This window comes from Somniosus microcephalus, chromosome 23 (genome assembly GCF_052327205.1).
Source record: "Somniosus microcephalus isolate GS21.2 chromosome 23, FLI_Smic_1.0, whole genome shotgun sequence".
Classification (NCBI taxonomy): Eukaryota; Metazoa; Chordata; class Chondrichthyes; order Squaliformes; family Somniosidae; genus Somniosus; species Somniosus microcephalus.
In genome coordinates this window covers 56,506,589-56,523,929 of record NC_141009.1, presented here as the reverse complement: position 1 = coordinate 56,523,929, position 17,341 = coordinate 56,506,589, and the positions used below count along the sequence as shown (strand labels likewise).

General features: G+C 46.0%; 1 protein-coding gene across 10 annotated transcripts in view; it reads right to left on the bottom strand.

The window, feature by feature from the left end:
* The window catches only part of LOC147101864 (uncharacterized), a 57,539-nt gene that overhangs the window by 3,072 nt on the left and 37,126 nt on the right, over window positions 1-17,341 (bottom strand). For 8 of the 10 annotated variants that reach the window (XM_085965866.1, XM_085965867.1, XM_085965865.1 and 5 more), the window contains 4 exons: window positions 8,670-8,726; window positions 4,848-4,898; window positions 4,300-4,350; window positions 2,247-2,294 (listed from right to left, as the gene is read on the bottom strand). In XM_085965866.1, coding sequence (XP_085821992.1) covers window positions 2,247-2,294; window positions 4,300-4,350; window positions 4,848-4,898; window positions 8,670-8,726 — 207 coding nt within the window. The remainder of the gene's footprint in view (window positions 1-2,246; window positions 2,295-4,299; window positions 4,351-4,847; window positions 4,899-8,669; window positions 8,727-17,341) is intronic. The other 2 variants (XM_085965871.1, XM_085965872.1) reach the window with 1 other exon arrangement.

Genomic DNA, 17,341 nt, shown 5'->3' with positions numbered 1-17,341 from the left:
AAGAGCTCCTCCCAGAGTCGCAATGTGGATTCCGCCCACTAAGGGGCACAATGGACATGATCTTCACCGCACGTCAATTACAAGAGAAATGCAGGGAACAGCACCAACCGCTGTACATGGCCTTCTTTGATCTCACAAAGGCATTCGACACTGTCAACCGTGAGGGATTATGGAGTGTCCTTCTCAAATTCGGCTGCCCTCAAAAGTTTGTCACTATCCTCCGTCTGCTTCACGATGACATGCAAGCCGTGATCCTGACCAACGGTTCCACCACAGACCAAATTCACGTACAAACCGGGGTCAAGCACCAACGCTCTTCTCGATCTTCCTTGCTGCAATGCTCCATCTCACCCTCAGTAAGCTCCCCACTGGAGTGGAGCTAATTTACAGAACAAACAGGAAACTGTTCAACCTCCGTCGTCTCCAGTCCAGATCCAAGGTCACCCCATCCTCTGTCGTCGAATTACAGTATGCAGACGATGCTTGCATCTGCGCTCACTCGGAGGTCGAACTCCAAATCATCGTCAACACCTTCACCGAAGCGTACGAGAGCATGGGCCTTACACTAAACATCCGGAAGACAAAGGTCCTCTACCAACCTGCCCCCGCCACACAGTACTGCCCCCCGATGATCAAAATCCACGACAAGGCCTTGGACAACGTGGACCACTTTCCATACCTCGGGAGCCTACTGTCAACAAGGGCAGACGTCGATGATCAAGTCCAACACCACCTTCAGTGTGCCAGTGCAGCCTTTGGTCGCCTGAGGAAGAGAGTGTTTGAAGACCAGGACCTCAAACCCGGCACTAAGCTCATGGTCTACAGTGATACCCGCCCTGCTGTATGCCTCAGAGACATGGACCATGTACAGCAGGCACCTCAAAGCACTGGAGAGGTACCACCAATGCTGCCTCTGCAAGATCCTGCAAATCCATTGGCAGGATAGGCGCACCAATGTCAGTGTTCTTGCTCAGGTCAACATCCCCAGCATTGAAGCTTTGACCACGCTCGATCAGCTCTGATGGACGGGTCACATTGTCCGCATGCCCGATACGAGACTCCCAAAACAAGCGCTCTACTCGGAGCTCCGGCACGGCAAGAGAGCCCCAGGTGGGCAGAGGAAACGCTTCAAGGACACCCTCAAAGCCTCCTTGAAAAAGTGTAACATCCCCACCGACACCTGGGAATCCCTGGCCCAAGACCACACAAAGTGGAGAAGCATCCGGGAAGGCGCCGAACACCTCGAGTCTCTTCGCCGGGAGCAAGCGGAAGCCAAACGCAGGCAGCGCACGTCAACCCAAGCACCCCACCCACCCACCCCTTCAACCACCGTCTGCCCCACCTGTGACTGAGACTGTAGGTCCCGCATTGGGCTAATCAGTCACCTGCGAACTCATTTTTAATGTGGAATCAAGTCATCCTCGGTTCCGAGGGACTGCCTAAGAAGAAGAAGACTTGCTATGTTAAAAAATAGTCAATCTGATCGCATCTATGACACAACCACACTTCTGACACTGGTTGTGCTGCTTCAAGCACTTCACCCTGTTTCATTGCTCTCGTCTCTTCTTTAAAATCTTCGTCATTTACCAGGCTCCCAAGGGTCACCCCAAGATATCCAGCCTCACCCTCTGAACTGAGTGACATCCTCGGTGATTTCAATCTCTTTTCTCAGCTCCCATACCGTCTTTCCTCTGAATACACGGTGCTCCGTAAACCTCTCCTCCCTATAAAATGACCCCGCCCATATTCATGACCACCCCTCCGACCGTGGTATATCCTGCAGCGACTCTACTCCCATGGTGTGTATATAACAGCGTGCCTTGAGAGTCACTCTTTTGCAAAGTGAGGCATTTGAGGATTAACCAGTGTAAATAACAAGTTGTGGCATGGACATCACAAAACAACTTAGCAGTGACCTTTTATCCCCACCAGTTACATGCTTACAAGCCTACTCAGGTAAGTCAAGTGTTTTGCAGAACAAAGTTAAATCTTACAGGAATAAAGCTACCCTGATATCGGAGTAGCTTTACTACTGTAACATTAGTAACTCGCATTTCCCATCAGTGGCATAGAGTGAGCTAAAAACTTAAGAAACTGGTCCAGGAAGCCTGGAATTCACTGGAGCTACCAGCCCTCCAAGGGTCAAAAAAATTATGCGCCAATTAACATACTTAGTTCTGCATATTTTTGTTGGGTAACTGAATTCACAGGTTATTTGTTGCAAGACCCCAACTTGTAAAATTTACCTGATAGTGCTCTAGAGCAAATGTAGTTTGTTTGTTCTTGTAGTCAATCTGTATAATAGAAAAAAGAGCATTTCACAGTTCAAAATGTTTCTTTGGAATCCCTTTTGATGTCTGGCAGCGTAGATAGAGCTTTAACCTGCAACAGACCTAGATTATAAAGTCAAAATGAACACTTGAAGAGGATGCATACACACAGACATACAGTACTCTGCATACAAAAAAAACACACTGAAGAAAATCTCTTCTGGGAATGACAGGAACCTAGCTGCTCCCTCTAGAAGGTGAAATTAAGTGAGAGAGAACCAGTCCTCATGAGAGGAGCGATTGGGCTAGGACCGTGAGATGAAGGCAGAGTTCCGAGCGTAACTGGAAGCTATGATCACTTAAAAGCATCAGGCAGTGTGTTTGTGCTCCTAAAGGATGGCATTGCACACCACCAGAATGATAGCATCAGTCTGATCTCTCACTCTGCTGAACTCTTGTCCTCAGTGCATTAGCTGCGGGATGATACAGAGTAAAACCCAGGTGTCTTTCCACAGGGAGGGAATATCATTGGGTGAGTCCTTCCTTCTTGGGGGCGTCTTAGGAACTATCTAAAGGGGCGTCAGAGGCACTCTTCATGATGCTGGGAGGAAAGAATTAAAAGGTAAATGGACTCAAGTGTTAAAACATTCTGCCCAGTGGTTGCATCAAGTAGAATATCTACTGTACTGGAGGAACAACTGCACAAAGACTGTAACTGGGCATAGAGAAAACCATTTCCATTTCCAATCATTTTATTTAATCTTACACGGATGACTAGAAAACATAGCACACATATTCCACATTAAAATCGCTGACCTTGTGAAAAGCATGGGCACTAAATATGGATTACAGAAGTTTTTCTTCTATTGAGGGGCACAGATACATCATTGCAACATGCATCATGCAGTGATAGCGTATTTAAGTCAGTAGTTCACAGCAAATTTAATTAATAGAGAAACAGGAAGGTTCACCCAATCTATTCTGCGTCAGGTTATTGCTTAACCTCAGTAACAATGAATTGACTGGTCAATTTTTAAAACAAAATCCACAGTGCTCCATTGGAATAAGTAGGGTTCACCTTATTCTGACATATTCAAGGCATTACTATCACCAATTACCCCACTATCAACATCCTGGGGGTCGTCGTTGACCAGAAGCTGAACTGGACCAGACACATAAATGCTGTGACTTCTACAGCAGGTTAGAGGCTGGGTATTCTGTGGTGAGTGGCTCATCTCCTGACTCCCCAAAATCTCTCCACCACCTACAAGGCACAATTCAGGAGTGTGATGGCATACTCTCCACTTGCCTGGATGGGTGCAGCTGCAACAACACTCAAGAAGCTCGACACCATCTAGGACAAAACAGTCCGGTTGATCAGCACCCTATACATCCACTCCCTCCACCACTGGCACACTGTGGCTGCAGTGTGTACTATCTACAGGAAGCACTGCAGCAACTCGCCAAGGCTTCTTTGACGGTACCTCCCAAACCCACGACCTCTACCACCTGGAAGGACAAGGGCAGCTGGTGCATGGGAACACCATCACCTCCAAGTCACACACCATCCCAACTTGGACATGTATCGCTGATCCTTCATCGTCGCTTGGTCAAAATCCTGGAATTCCCTACCTAACACCACTGTGGGCACACCTTCATTATATGGAAGGTACAAGGCGGCAGCTCACCATCACCTTCTCAAGGGGAACTATGGACAGGCAATAAATGTTGGCCTTTGTAGCGACGCCCATATCCCAAGAATGAAATTTTAAAATTATGCATTGAAATATACTTTACATTTAGAGAGAGTGCATGTACAAATCAAAGAACAATGAGAGACTCCCTACACACTGCAATTATTTCACCACGGCACTGTACACTTAAATTATGGAACTGTTCTGCACTAAGTGCATTAGATTTACTGACCTGACATCATCTTGTTTGCAAACATGTTAACCTGAACTATCTGCTATAATCCTATTGATCTGTCTCTTCCCCGTGAAGTCAAAATATATAGAATTATAGTTACCTCAGCTTTATCCTTCACCACAAGTTTCATTTCTTCCTCTGCACAATAAGACTATATAAATAAAAAAACTTTGGTTAAGAATGAGCTGCTTCTCATTTTATACATTTGTGTGCTCAGGGGTTACAACTCAAAAGAACAAGATAGGCCTGGGCTAGATTTAGGTGCAGTGAGCAAACAGTGTAGCGCAGTGGCAGATTCAAGCTTTATGCAAGGAACGTAACAATTTAAAAGTATTTGCACTAACTGAAGATCAGTTAATTTCCTAGCCCTCCTGTGATGGCACGTGAGTGATGTACTAATAGGAAAGAGAGTGTGCATGGTTGCAAGTATATAATGAATGTATTCGAAGTACTGAACCTCGCTATCCACATTACAATCAGCCATTCAGATCAATTCACACATACACTAGGGACTTAGCCCTGGATCAGTTAACATTTAATTTAAGAAACCTAGGTGAAGGGTCAAAGTTCCCAGAAAGCTGAAAAAAGTAGGAGTGAGGAAGATGTAAATGAAGCCGTATTTAGGTGACACCAAGCATGGATTGTTACCTTCCTCTTAGTTTTAGTTAAGGAATATTCAAATGGCTCCATGCTTCCAATCTGCAAGAGAAGAAATAATTAATAATTTCCCTTTTCAAAATCAGAAAGAGTCCAGTTTGATTTACCGGAAATAGTGGAGAACCAAGGCTCTAGCGAGAATGAGGAACTGAAAGAAATTAGTATTAGTAAAAAAAAGTACTGGAGAAATTAATGGGACTGAAAGCCATTAAATCCCCTGGACCTGGTGGCCTACATCCTAGGGTTTTGAAAGAGGTGGCTATAGAGATAGTGGATGCATTGGTTGTCATATTCCAAAATTCCATAGATTCTAGAACGGTTCCCGCGGATTGGAAGGTGGCAAATGTAACCCCACTATTTAAGAAAGGAGGGAGAGAGAAAATGGGGAACTACAGGCCATTTAGCCTGACATCAGTAGTAGTGAAAATGCTAGAATCTATTATTAAGGACGTGGTAACAGGGCACTTAGAAAAAAATAATAGGATTGGGCAGAGTCAACATGGATTTATGAAAGGGAAATCGTGTTTGACAAATCTGTTAAGAGTTTTTTGAGGTTGTAACTAGCTGATGAGATATGGGGGAACCAGTGAATATAGTGTATTTGGATTTTCAGAAAGCATTTCGAGAAGATGCCACACAAGAGGTTATTAAACAAAATTAGGGCTCATGGGATTGAGGGTACTATACTAGCATGGATTGAGGATTGGTTAACGGACAGAAAACAGAGAGTACAAATAAACGAGTCATTTTCGGGTTGGCAGGCTATAACTAGTGGGGTACCGCAAGGATCAGTGCTTGGGCCCCGCTATTCACAATCTACATCAATGATTTGGATGAGGGGACCAAATGTAATATATCCAAGTTTGCTGATGATACAAAGCTGGGTGGGAATGCAAGTTGTGAGGAGGATGCAAAAAGGCTTCAGGGGATAAAGCCAGGCTAAGTGAGTGGGCAAGAACATGGCAAATGGAATATAATGTGGAGAAATGTGAAGTTATCCACTTTGGTAGGAAAAATAGAAAAGCAGAGTGAAAGACTGGGAAATGTTGGTGTTCAGAGGGATCTGGGTGTCCTTGTACACGAATCACTGAAAGTTAACATGCAGGTACAGCAAGCAATTAGGAAAGCAAATGGTATGTTGGCCTTTATTACAAGAGGATTTGAGTATAAGAGTAAAGACGTCTTACTGCAATTATATAGGGCCCTGGTGAGACCACACCTGGAGTATTGTGTACAGTTATGGTCTCCTTACCTAAGGAAGGATATACTTGCCACAGAGAGAGTGCAACGAAGGTTCAGCAGACTGGTTCAGAGGGGAGTTGAGGAGAACTTTTTTCACCCAGAGGGTGGTGGGGGTCTGGAACGCACTGCCTGAAAGGGTCGTCGTCGTCGTACGTGTCTTCACACTGTTCCCTTTGGGGAACTGTATGAAGTGGTGGAAGGATTTCTGTCCGTGATTAACGCTCCTTCCGTGACCGTAACCATCTTTGTACCAGCCATTAGGGTGGTTAGTCCTATGGCGGGAGGGTTTTACGGGCTTTCACAACCCATACGAGGGGGGGGGGGGGGCCACCCACACCCACAGGGGGGGGGGGCCACCCACACCCACAAGTATCCCGCTGGGTGTCAACCCAGAATTTAGAGCCGGGGCTCCGACTCCACTTGCCGGGACTGTCTGGAGCGGGGTTCGAAACCCTACGCCTTCTGGCCCAGCGGCGGGGATGCTACCGCTACGCCAAAGGCCCACTCCCCTGAAAGGGTGGTAGAGGCAGACATCCTCATCATATTTAAAAAGCACTTTGACAGGTACTTGAAGTGCTGTAACCTACAAGGCTACGGAGGAAAAGCCAGGAAGGTGGATTAGGCTGGATAGCTCGTTTTCGGCAGGCACAGACACGATGGGCCGAATGGCCTCCTTCTGCGCCATAAATATCTATGATTTAAAATGGAACTGAACTCCACTGGTTAAATCAACTTTGTTTGCAACAGATGCTCCACTAACATTTCCAGACGTTTAAATTCTTATGAAGAATTAATTTGATACCTCAGCCATATCCTAATTCTCTATGTCTCTACCCTACTTATTCCTTAATAGATCTAATTAGTCTTAAATTGCTGCCTGCAATATACACAAATGGTTAAAAAATTTAGCTGGATCTCACTTGGTATCTACTGGCCCTTCATTATCCTGAATGCAGCTGGTTCTGCCCAAAAGTACAATTTGTAGGATTTGTTCAATTGACAGTTTTAAAGCTGCAAGCTAAAATGGTTTGGAATAACATTCTATGAGTTCCACTTCATGCACACTCTCTGGCTCCAGTCAAAGCCCAACAACAACCTTGTATCTAAAGCACTTCGCAATAAGTCCACCGTCAAACACTGCTCTCACTGCTCAAGAAGTGTTCTCTAGTACCAGAGAGGTCGACTGCCCTTCAGGCAGACTGAGTGGCTCTGGGGTCAGCAAAGCATCAGCTTGCACACCAAACTCAAAATCCCTCATGCACTTGTGACCTTGGTTCTTCTCCATGATTGTGAAACCTGGTCGTACTACTGCTGCCACATCAGCTTGACAAGTTTTGCCTGCACCATGTCTGATCCATCATGCATTATCAAATGGCAGGACCCCGTTACCAATTGTGTTGATATCAATCTATCCATAATATATAAAAAAATCTTGCATCTGCTCACATTTCCTGTATGTACCAATTGACTTTCTGGTGTCATGTTTTTGTCACTTTTTTGCGTCAACTTTTACGCATGTGGACATTTAGCATATATTTTGCATACATAACCCGTCACGCTGTAATTACACAATGGCCCAGAAATTCGGGTCTCCACAGGTGAGTACGCACGGGGTACTCACCCGTAAGCCCAATGGAAGTGCCGGTTTCGTGCATGCACTGCGCATGCGCGGGAAACTGGCACTTCCGTTCCCCTGAAAGAAGGGGTTAAGAGGTGGAACGCGTGCGCCGGAGAGGCAGCGCGTGCGCATCGAACTTATTTGAGGATGTAGTGATGTTTTGGGGCTTATAGTATTTATAGGTTTGACAGGCCTGTCAAACTTATGAAGCATTCCTTGCTACCATTGGCTCTCCATGGCCCACGTGATCCCAGGGGACGCTTCGAACTAACTGCGCCCCTGGGATACGCAAGCACTGCGCGACGGCAGTTGGAGGAGGCCCAGGATTGGAATACCACGCGGGCCCACAGCTCAATGGCCGGCGTGGTAGGTAAGTGCAGGTCGGAGGCTTGCACCCACGGGAAGCCCCCGACCCGAATTTCTGGGCCCATATGTATCTACTAGTTGGCTTTGTGCCCAGTCTGAAAATGCTCAGAGGCCCTTTCTGAAAAATCTCAGATCCTCCATCCACCATGTTGAAATTCTCTGCAGGATAGTTATAAATTTCAAATTTTAGCCTTTACCCTTTTTTAAACTGTTAATTTTTTTTTTGCCATTTTGTTCCTTTTAAAGACTTTTTCAGCTTCCTGCTTGTTGTCTCACCCTTGAAATAAAAATGTTAAATTGTCATTTTCTCTGCTCCTTCCTTGCGCCACACTTTCCTCCTTCTTCAGCACTGGCTCATGCTCACAGTTGTAGTCCTGGTCAAACTTACGAGGTGCAGAAATTTATCCCACAGATATTTTTAATCACTGAAATAGTCCACAGCCTGCTCTCCTGCAGGGAATTGCAGGCCTTTCCCTGACCTGCGATCTGCTGAATGTAAGTTATTCATTTTCTGTGCAACCATTCAAACCCAGAATGAAATAAAATACAACAGGCACAATAGCTTTTTATTATTGCATTGCATTTACCTGTTCAAGATGATCAGGTTTTGCAGCTACTTCCAGCTTTTGGTATGCTCGACCCATCTGGGAAAAAAAAGTGCATTTTTCCAGAACTGTGATAATTAATACTCATACAAAAATATTTATATTTGATCTTCAGGCTGGACTGTAGAATAAACTCATCAGTAAACAGAGCAGGGCAAACTGATTTCTATTTTGGGAGAAGAGGTTTTGCTTTATATTCATCATTTACCTCCTATACACAAAAACAGACTTTCATACCATCTATATTAGAATGTGTTAACTTCACATTCCTTCTATGAAACCAACTTTTGATGGGGCACTATACCATGATGTACTCTGGTACTTCACCCTTCAAATGTTAGCTTAGTGAGTATTAGTTTGTCTACGGAAGGCATCGTGGCCGAGCCTGAGCTTTACACACATCATTTTAAACAAACCTAGAAATAAAGCATTACAGAGGAAGTGCATCAAGATTTCAGATCACACATAGTAACGACAATCCTCAACTATACTAAGAAAATTATTGTTTCACAACAGAACGTAACATCCTCAGAACAGAAGAAACGATGAACTTGATTGGCAGATGTTTAATACAGCCTGGCTGTGTTTCGCATCATAAAATTTTACGGTGTAGAAGGGGCCCATTTGGTTCAACATGCCTGTGTCGACTCTCTGAAAGAGCTATCCATTTAGTCCCATTCCTTGCCCTTTTCCCATATCTTTTAAAACTTTTCTTTTTCAAATATTTACCCACTTCCTTTTTGAAAGCCATTTTGGATTCTGCTTCCACCACTGTTGTTAGTAGGGCACTCCATGTCCTAACAACCCTCTGCTTAAAAAAATTATCTTAACCTCTCTGTTAGAATATTTTAAAGTGGTTTAAATAATCCAAGTGTCCCAGCGTGCTTTGCTTTAGCATTTTAGCCAGAGAGCGAATGTGGAGAAAAGTGGAAGCTTTTCGTTTGTGTGTGAACAAAACAATCTGGGCCATGAGAATCAGGCCCCGAGATAAGGGGGCAGTTGCTAAGACACCACATACCACAGTAAAAGATAGTACTGAGAAATACCACTAAGGCAGTCAGAACTATGAAGGCCTACAAGGCCACTTGGCCTAACATTTACAGTCCAATAAACAAAGTTTGTAGAACAGAGGTGGAGGCTGAAAAGATTAGAAGTGAGGTAAACACCTCAAGTGGACGTCAGCTTGGTGGAATACTGTTATGCGTAGGTCCAGCCCAAGGTAGCCAAATAATACAAGGGTAGGACCTGTTCCCTCCAGAAGCTAGAGCGCTCTTGGGAACAATCGGAAGTCCTTTCACCATAATGGTGACCCATGAAAGATAACAAATCTGATCAGCTTGAACGGGACTTCGTGGAGGAAACAAGTTGTATTAATTGCTCGCCATCTAATGTAATACTGTAGAACATTTGTATAAAAATAATACTGCTATTAGTCAATGTATATTAAAGCTAGTTGTTTAAAACCACTCGGGCCTAAATCACGCAGAGGTTGTTGTTGCAGGACTAACACTCTTTGTTGTGACCGCAACCAGCGGAAATCCACTAACACTCTTCCTTCAGACTTTTGCTGCTTATTTTAAATTTGAGTCCTCGAGTTACTAACTCACCAAATAGCTTTTCCTCTTTTTCCTTTTTAAAAACCCTTCATAATTTTGACCGCCTCAATCAAGTCTCCTCTTAACCTTCTTTGTTCTAATGGAAGGGGCCCCAGTTTCGCCAAGTGACTGCTCGTAACTAAAGCCCCTCAACTCTACTATCATCTTAATGAATCTCATCTGAATCCTCTCCATCATCCGACATCCTTCCTAAAGTAGGGCGTCCAAAACTGGGCACAATATTCTAAATGCACCCTAACCAAAGGTTTGTATAGGTTTAGCAATACTTTTTTGCTTTTGTTCTGAATGCCCCATCGTTTATAACATCTAGGATCCCATATGGTTATTTTAAAAACACAATTTATTCTACAATTTTTAAAGATTTGTGTAACTGAATCACTGAAGTGTGTCTGCTCCTGTACTCCAGTTATTTTTTGGGTTTGTACACTGAATATACTCTTGGTTTCAGTGTCATTGGTTAGTCATTTAACCAGTCCTCATGTCCTCTATGATCGTGAGTGAACCTTCTGCTGCCCAATAATCAGGTAAACTATAGGGAGACCCAGGGATTGTAACAGAAACTCTAAACTAGCTACTGAAATGTATTACATGCCACCACGTGATTCTCCTCCCTTCCAATGTGGACTGGATACTCACGCTTATGAAATTGGACACTCAAGACTTTGGAACCAACAAATAGTTTTATTTATGAGACCAATAAATGAGCAGTAATCAGTGTAACAGTAAAATATGTATTTCTCTATCCTCAATACATAAAATACTAGCTGGAGTGCCCGGCGGTGCCGAGGCTTTTTCGAGGGCATGTTGTTGTTGGAAGAGAGAGAGAGAGAGAGAGCGACTGGGGGGGGGGGGGGAGGGCGGGGGGGGAGAGGAGGGCGGGGGGGGGGAAGGAAGGGAGGGCGGGGGGGAGGGAAGGGAGGGGGGAGGGAAGGGAGGGCGGGGGAAGGGAGGGCGGGGGAAGGGAGGGCGGGGGGAAGGGCGGGCGGGGGGGGAAGGGCGGGCGGGGGGGGGAAGGGCGGGGGGAAGGGGGGGAAGGGAAGGGGGGCGGGGGGGGAAGCGGGAAGGGGGGGCGGGGGGGGGGGAAGGGGCGGCCCAGGCCGAGAGCCCCGCTCTCCGAGCCCCGCCCCCCCCGGCCGAGAGCCCCGCCCCCCCCCGGCCGAGCCCGATTGCGGCTCTGAGAGACGGCCGGCGGCCGAGCCCCGCCCCCCCCGGCCGAGCCCGAATGCGGCTCTGAGAGACGGCCGGCGGCCGAGCCCCGCCCCCCCCCCCCCCCGCCGAGCGCGGAACAGAGACGCCGCGTCTCACCTGCTCCTGCTGCGCGCGCACCCTGACCCTCGTGGCTGATGCCGTTGCCCTGGGTAACGTGACACGTCGGGGGGTGGGGGGGGGGGTGGTGGTGAGGAGCTTAGCAGAAGCACAATCACCTAGCTCGGGCCTGGCTGGGCAAGAAAGGCGCAGGCTTTGAGGCCTAAGAAAAAAACGGGGAGAGGTAGGAAAAAGAATGTTCAGGTCAGGTTTACAAATGAGTGATTTATTTAAAAACAATTTAATAAATTCAATTTTATTTTGGTGGAAATGTATATTTGAAAAGAAAGACGCAGAAAGCAGGAAAAAGAATGGAAGCAAGATGGCGGCGACTCACCTCGGTTCAGAACGATGACCGCCCACACACGCACCGATTGGCCCGGCCGCACGCGGCAGCAAGCCGCCGTACGATTGGTTGACCTCGAGGTCACTCTGTCGCTAATGAGCGGATAATGAGATGCTAATGAGCGGATTGTTGAAGGTTTTTGGGATACCGCGGGCGCGATTTTAGCCAGGCCGAAACGTAAATACGCTTAAAACCGTCTCGGAAGCATAAGCTTTCTTTGGAGGTAACGCGCGCGTAGGTACGCCCTGTAACTTTCGAGCGCATAGCCCGCCAGACGCACAGGCGATGACAGACAGAATGACAGACAGACAGACAGATGGACCGATTTATATATATAAGATAAATAAAGACAGCACTCACTTTCTTTCTGAACAGACTTTAAACACAAGTTTACTTACTGTAACCGTAATCTAGTCTAACTCCACTGGCACTGACTTTAAAATCACACAGCTATGTAGCTGTTGGCTGTGAGACTCCAAAAACTGTTGAAACTCCTCTCAGGTAAGCAGGCTTTTTCAGAGAAATACAATCCAAACTCCGTTGAAGTACATAGAAACAAAGGTAAAAGCTGGCTGCACCACGATTTAACTTCTCTTTCTAACTAAAGTTGGGAGTCTGTGGGCACGAAAATAGGCTTGGTAGCGCACGTTGTTTGGGCGCTACGCGTGGCGTTCGGGGACCAAAATGTCATCCAATGCGTGTGCGCACTCTTCTGGTGCGAATCGCGCCGGATGCCATCTTGGTGTGGGCATTAGCGCGCATGCAGCTAGTGTCCACCGGAAGTATGCACAGCAGGTAGATCATGGCGTCAATCAGCGAGCAAAGCTGATTTGACGCCAGCAATGCCAGTTTGGAGCTTAATGTTCCAGCTGACACCCTCTCTTAACCTTGCACAGCTGAACATGCGTTAAGCAGCAGGAAGGGCCCCTTGCCAGCACTATTTAAATGGATCATCAACTACTTGCAGGTTAGTTGCTGGTTGATTTCTTCTGACTGTTGCTACGATTCTACAAGTGTTTGGTGCTTTCCATAGTTCTTTCAAGTTGCAAAAGTTTACAGTGAGTGGTGTGGCAGGTGAAAGACTTTTTGCTGACTTCAAGGCTTCTGCATAAACCAGTTGCTCCCAGACATGGGTGCACTAGTAGGCATTCCCCTTGGAATGCAGCATGACTAGGAGAATGAACAGAGGCCACAGAGCAGGAGAAGCTGCTAGAAGAGGGAGGAGGAGGAGGGGGAGAAGGCCTCTCAGTAGGAGGCCATATCCCCCCAGGGTGTTCAGGGAGCAATTCTCCTACCCGAACCTCAGCGAGGAACAATGTGTGAGATGTCTGCACTTCAATAAGGACATCCTCACTGAAATTTGCCACCTGCTGCAGCCACAACTCCAACCTCAGAGCAGGGCAAGAACCGCATTGCCACTGGCTGTGTCAAAGACTGGTGTGGGAGAAATGGGTTTTGCTTCTTGGGACACTGGCATCAGTACTGGGACAAGAGAGAGCTGTTCCGTTGGGACGGACTTCACTTGGCCAGTGCTGGGACTAGAGTCCTGGCGAATCGAATAACTAGGGCTGTAGAGAGGGCTTTAAACTAATTAGTGGGGGGAGGTTTTAAGAGAGCGAAAAATAAAAATGACAGCGGAGAAGGCAATAGAGCAAGGTAGCAGTGGGGGAATTAAAAACCAGAGCGTGTCAGGAAGGGACCGAATGTATAATGGTAAAGTAGTAAAGGGGGTAAAAGCAGGAATAAATTGTCAGAAAACATATTTGAAAGTTCTTTATCTGAATGCACGCAGCATTCGTAGCAAAATAAACGAGTTGACGGTACAAATAACTACACATGGGTATGATCTGGTGGCCATTACGGAAACATGGCTGCAAGATGATCATGACTGGGAACTAAACATACAAGGGTATTTGACAATTAGGAAGGACAGACAGGAAGGAAAGGGAGGTGGGGTTGCTATGTTAATCAAGGATGGAATCACTGCAATAGTCAGAAATGATATTGGGTCAAAGGATCAGGATAGTGAAACAGTTTGGGTGGAGATAAGGAATAATAAGGGGAAAAAGTCACTAGTGGGCGTAGTCTATAGGCCTCCTAACAGTTGCAACTCTGTTGGTCGGAATGTAAATCAGGAAATAGTTGGGGCTTGTAATAAGGGAACAGCTATAATCATGGGGGATTTTAACTTTCATATTGACTGGACTAATCAAATTGGGCATGGCAGCCTTGAGGAAGAGTTCATGGAGTGTATTAGGGATGGGTTCCTTGAGCAGTATGTAACTGAACCAACCAGGGGGCAGGCAATCTTAGATCTGGTCCTGTGTAATGAGACAGGATTAATAAAAAATGTCCTAGTAAAGGATCCCCTTGGAATGAGTGACCATAATATGGTTGAATTCCAAATTCAGTTTGAGGGTGAGAGAGTTGGATCTCAAACCAGCGTACTGAGCTTAAATAAAGGAGACTATGAAGGTATGAGAGTAGAATTGACTAAAGTGGACTGGGAAAACAGATTAAAGTGTAAGACGGTACAAGAGCAGTGGTCTACATTCAAGGAGATATTTCACATCTTTCAAGATAAATATATTCCACTGAGGAAAAAGGGGAGTAAAAGAAAAGACAGCCATCCGTGGCTTAGTAAAGTAATAAAGGATAGTATCCGACTGAAAACAAGGGCATATAAAGTAGCCAAATCTAGTGGGAGGATAGAAGATTGGGAAGCATTTAAAAGCCAGCAAACAATAACTAAAAGATTAATTAAGAAAGGGAAGATAGATTATGAAAGTAAACTAGCAAAAAATATAAAAAGATAGCAAGAGTTTCTACAGCTATATAAAAAGAAAAATGGGTGGCTAAAGTGAACGTTGGTCCCTTAGAGGATGGGACCAGGAAACTAGTGGTGGGGAACATGGAGATGGCAAAGACACTGAACAAATATTTTGTATCAGTCTTTACAGTAGAGGACACTAAAAATATCCCAACACTGGACAAACAGGGGGCAACGGGGGCGGGAGGAGCTAAACACGATTAAAATCACTAAGGAGATGGTACTCGGTAAAATAATGGGACTTAAGGCGGATAAATCCCCCAGACCTGATGGCCTACATCCTAGGGTCTTGAGAGAAGTGGCGGTAGGGATTGTGGATGCATTGGTGATTATTTTCCAAAACTCCCTGGACTCAGGAAAGGTCCCGGCAGATTAGAAAACTGCTAATGTAACACCCTTATTTAAGAAGGGAAGTAGACAAAAAGCCGGAAACTATAGACCAGTTAGCCTAACATCTGTGGTTGGCAAAATGTTGGAGTCCATTATTAAGGAAACAGTAACAGAGCATTTGGATAAACATAATTTAATAGGACAGAGTCAGCATGGTTTTATGAAGGGGAAGTCATGTTTGACAAATTTGCTCGAATTCTTTGAGGATGTAACATACAGGGTGGATAAAGGGGAACCAGTGGATGTAGTGTATTTGGACTTCCAAAAGGCATTTGACAAGGTTCCACACAAAAGATTACTGATCAAGATAAAAAAATCACGGGATTGGGGGTAATATACTGGCATGGATGGAATATTGGCTATCTAACAGAAAACAAAGAGTTGGGTAAATGGTTTGTTCTCGGGCTGGCAATCAGTAACCAGTGGTGTTCCGCAGGGGTCAGTGCTGGGACCCCAACGCTTTACAATCTATATTAACGATTTGGAGGAAGGGACCGAGTGCAACATATCCAAGTTTGCCGACGATACAAAGATGGGAGGGAAAGCAGTGAGTGAGGAGGACATAAAAAACCTGCAAAAGGACATAGACAGGCTAAATGAGTGGGCAGAGATTTGGCAGATGCAATATAATGTTGGAAAGTGTGAGGTTATGCACTTTGGCAGAAAAAATCAAAGAGCAAGTTATTATCTAAATGGAGAGAAACTGCAAAGTGCTACAGTACAAAGGGATCTGGGGGTCCTGGTGCATGAAACATAAAAAGTTAGTATGCAGGTGCAGCAGGTGATCAGGAAGGCCAATGGAATCTTGGCTTTTATTGCGAGGGGGATGGAGTATAAAAACAGGGAAGTCTTGCTGCAGTTATACAGGGTATTGGTGAGGCCACACCTGGAATGCTGCGTGCAGTTTTGGTTTCCATATTTAAGAAAAGATGTACTTGCTCTCGAGGCGGTTCAGAGAAGGTTCACTCGGTTGATTCCGGAGATGAGGGGGTTGACGTATGAGGAAAGGTTGAGTAGGTTGGGACTCTACTCATTGGAGTTCAGAAGAATGAGAGGCGATCTTATCGAAACATATAAGATTGTGAGGGGGCTTGATCGGGTGGGTGCGGTGAGGATGTTTCCACTGATGGGTGAGACTAGAACTAGGGGGCATAATCTTAGAATAAGGGGCTGCCCTTTCAAAACTGAGATGAGGAGAAACTTCTTCACTCAGAGGGTAGTAAATCTATGGAATTTGCTACCCCAGAGAGCTGTGGAAGCTGCAACAGTAAATAAATTTAAAATGGAGATGGACAGTTTCCTAGCAGATAAGGGAATTAGGGGTTACGGGGAGAGAGCAGGGAAGTGGACGTGAGTCTAGATTCAGATCAGCCATGATCCTATTGAATGGCGGAGCAGGCCCGAGGGGCCGTATGGCCTACTCCTGCTCCTACTTCTTATGAGGGTGACCGTAGTAAAGAACTTTTATGCGTCTGGCTCCTTCCAGGCTGGAGCTGGAGATATTTGCAACATCTTCCAGTCTGCCATCCATGGTTGCATAAGGGATGTCACTGAAGCTCTCTGACTACATTTCATTCTCTTTTGCCAGAGACCAGCAGGCGGAGTGAACATGCGACTTTGCTGGGATTGCAGGCTTCCCCATGGTGCAGGGTGCCATTGACTGCACGCACATTGCTTTGCAGGCGGCACATCAACTCTGCCATATACCGGAACCGAAAGAGATTCCACTCCCTCAACGTCCAGCCGTTGTGTGACCATAGGCAGCGAAGCATGCAGGTCCTTGCCTGGTAACTTGGCAGCAATCACGATGCTTTCATTCTGTGGCAGTCTGCTGTGCCAGCTACATTTGAGCTACCATGGCAAATCAAAGGGCGGCTACTGGGCGACAAGGGCTATCTGCTGACGACATGACATATGACTCCGATGTGCAACCCATGCACACGTGTGCAGCATGCATACAATGAAAGCCATGCTGCCACACGAAATGTGATAGAGCAGACCATTGGCGTGCTGAAACAATGGGGTCGATTTTCGTGGAGTCGTCAGGCGGGGTTTCAGGCGTGTGGGGTGGGGGGGAAATCCCGATTTCGGGGGTCCCGACACCATCCCGCCCAAAACCCCGCTCCACGCAACTTTCAGAGGCAGCGGGTACCCGCCCCACACTGGG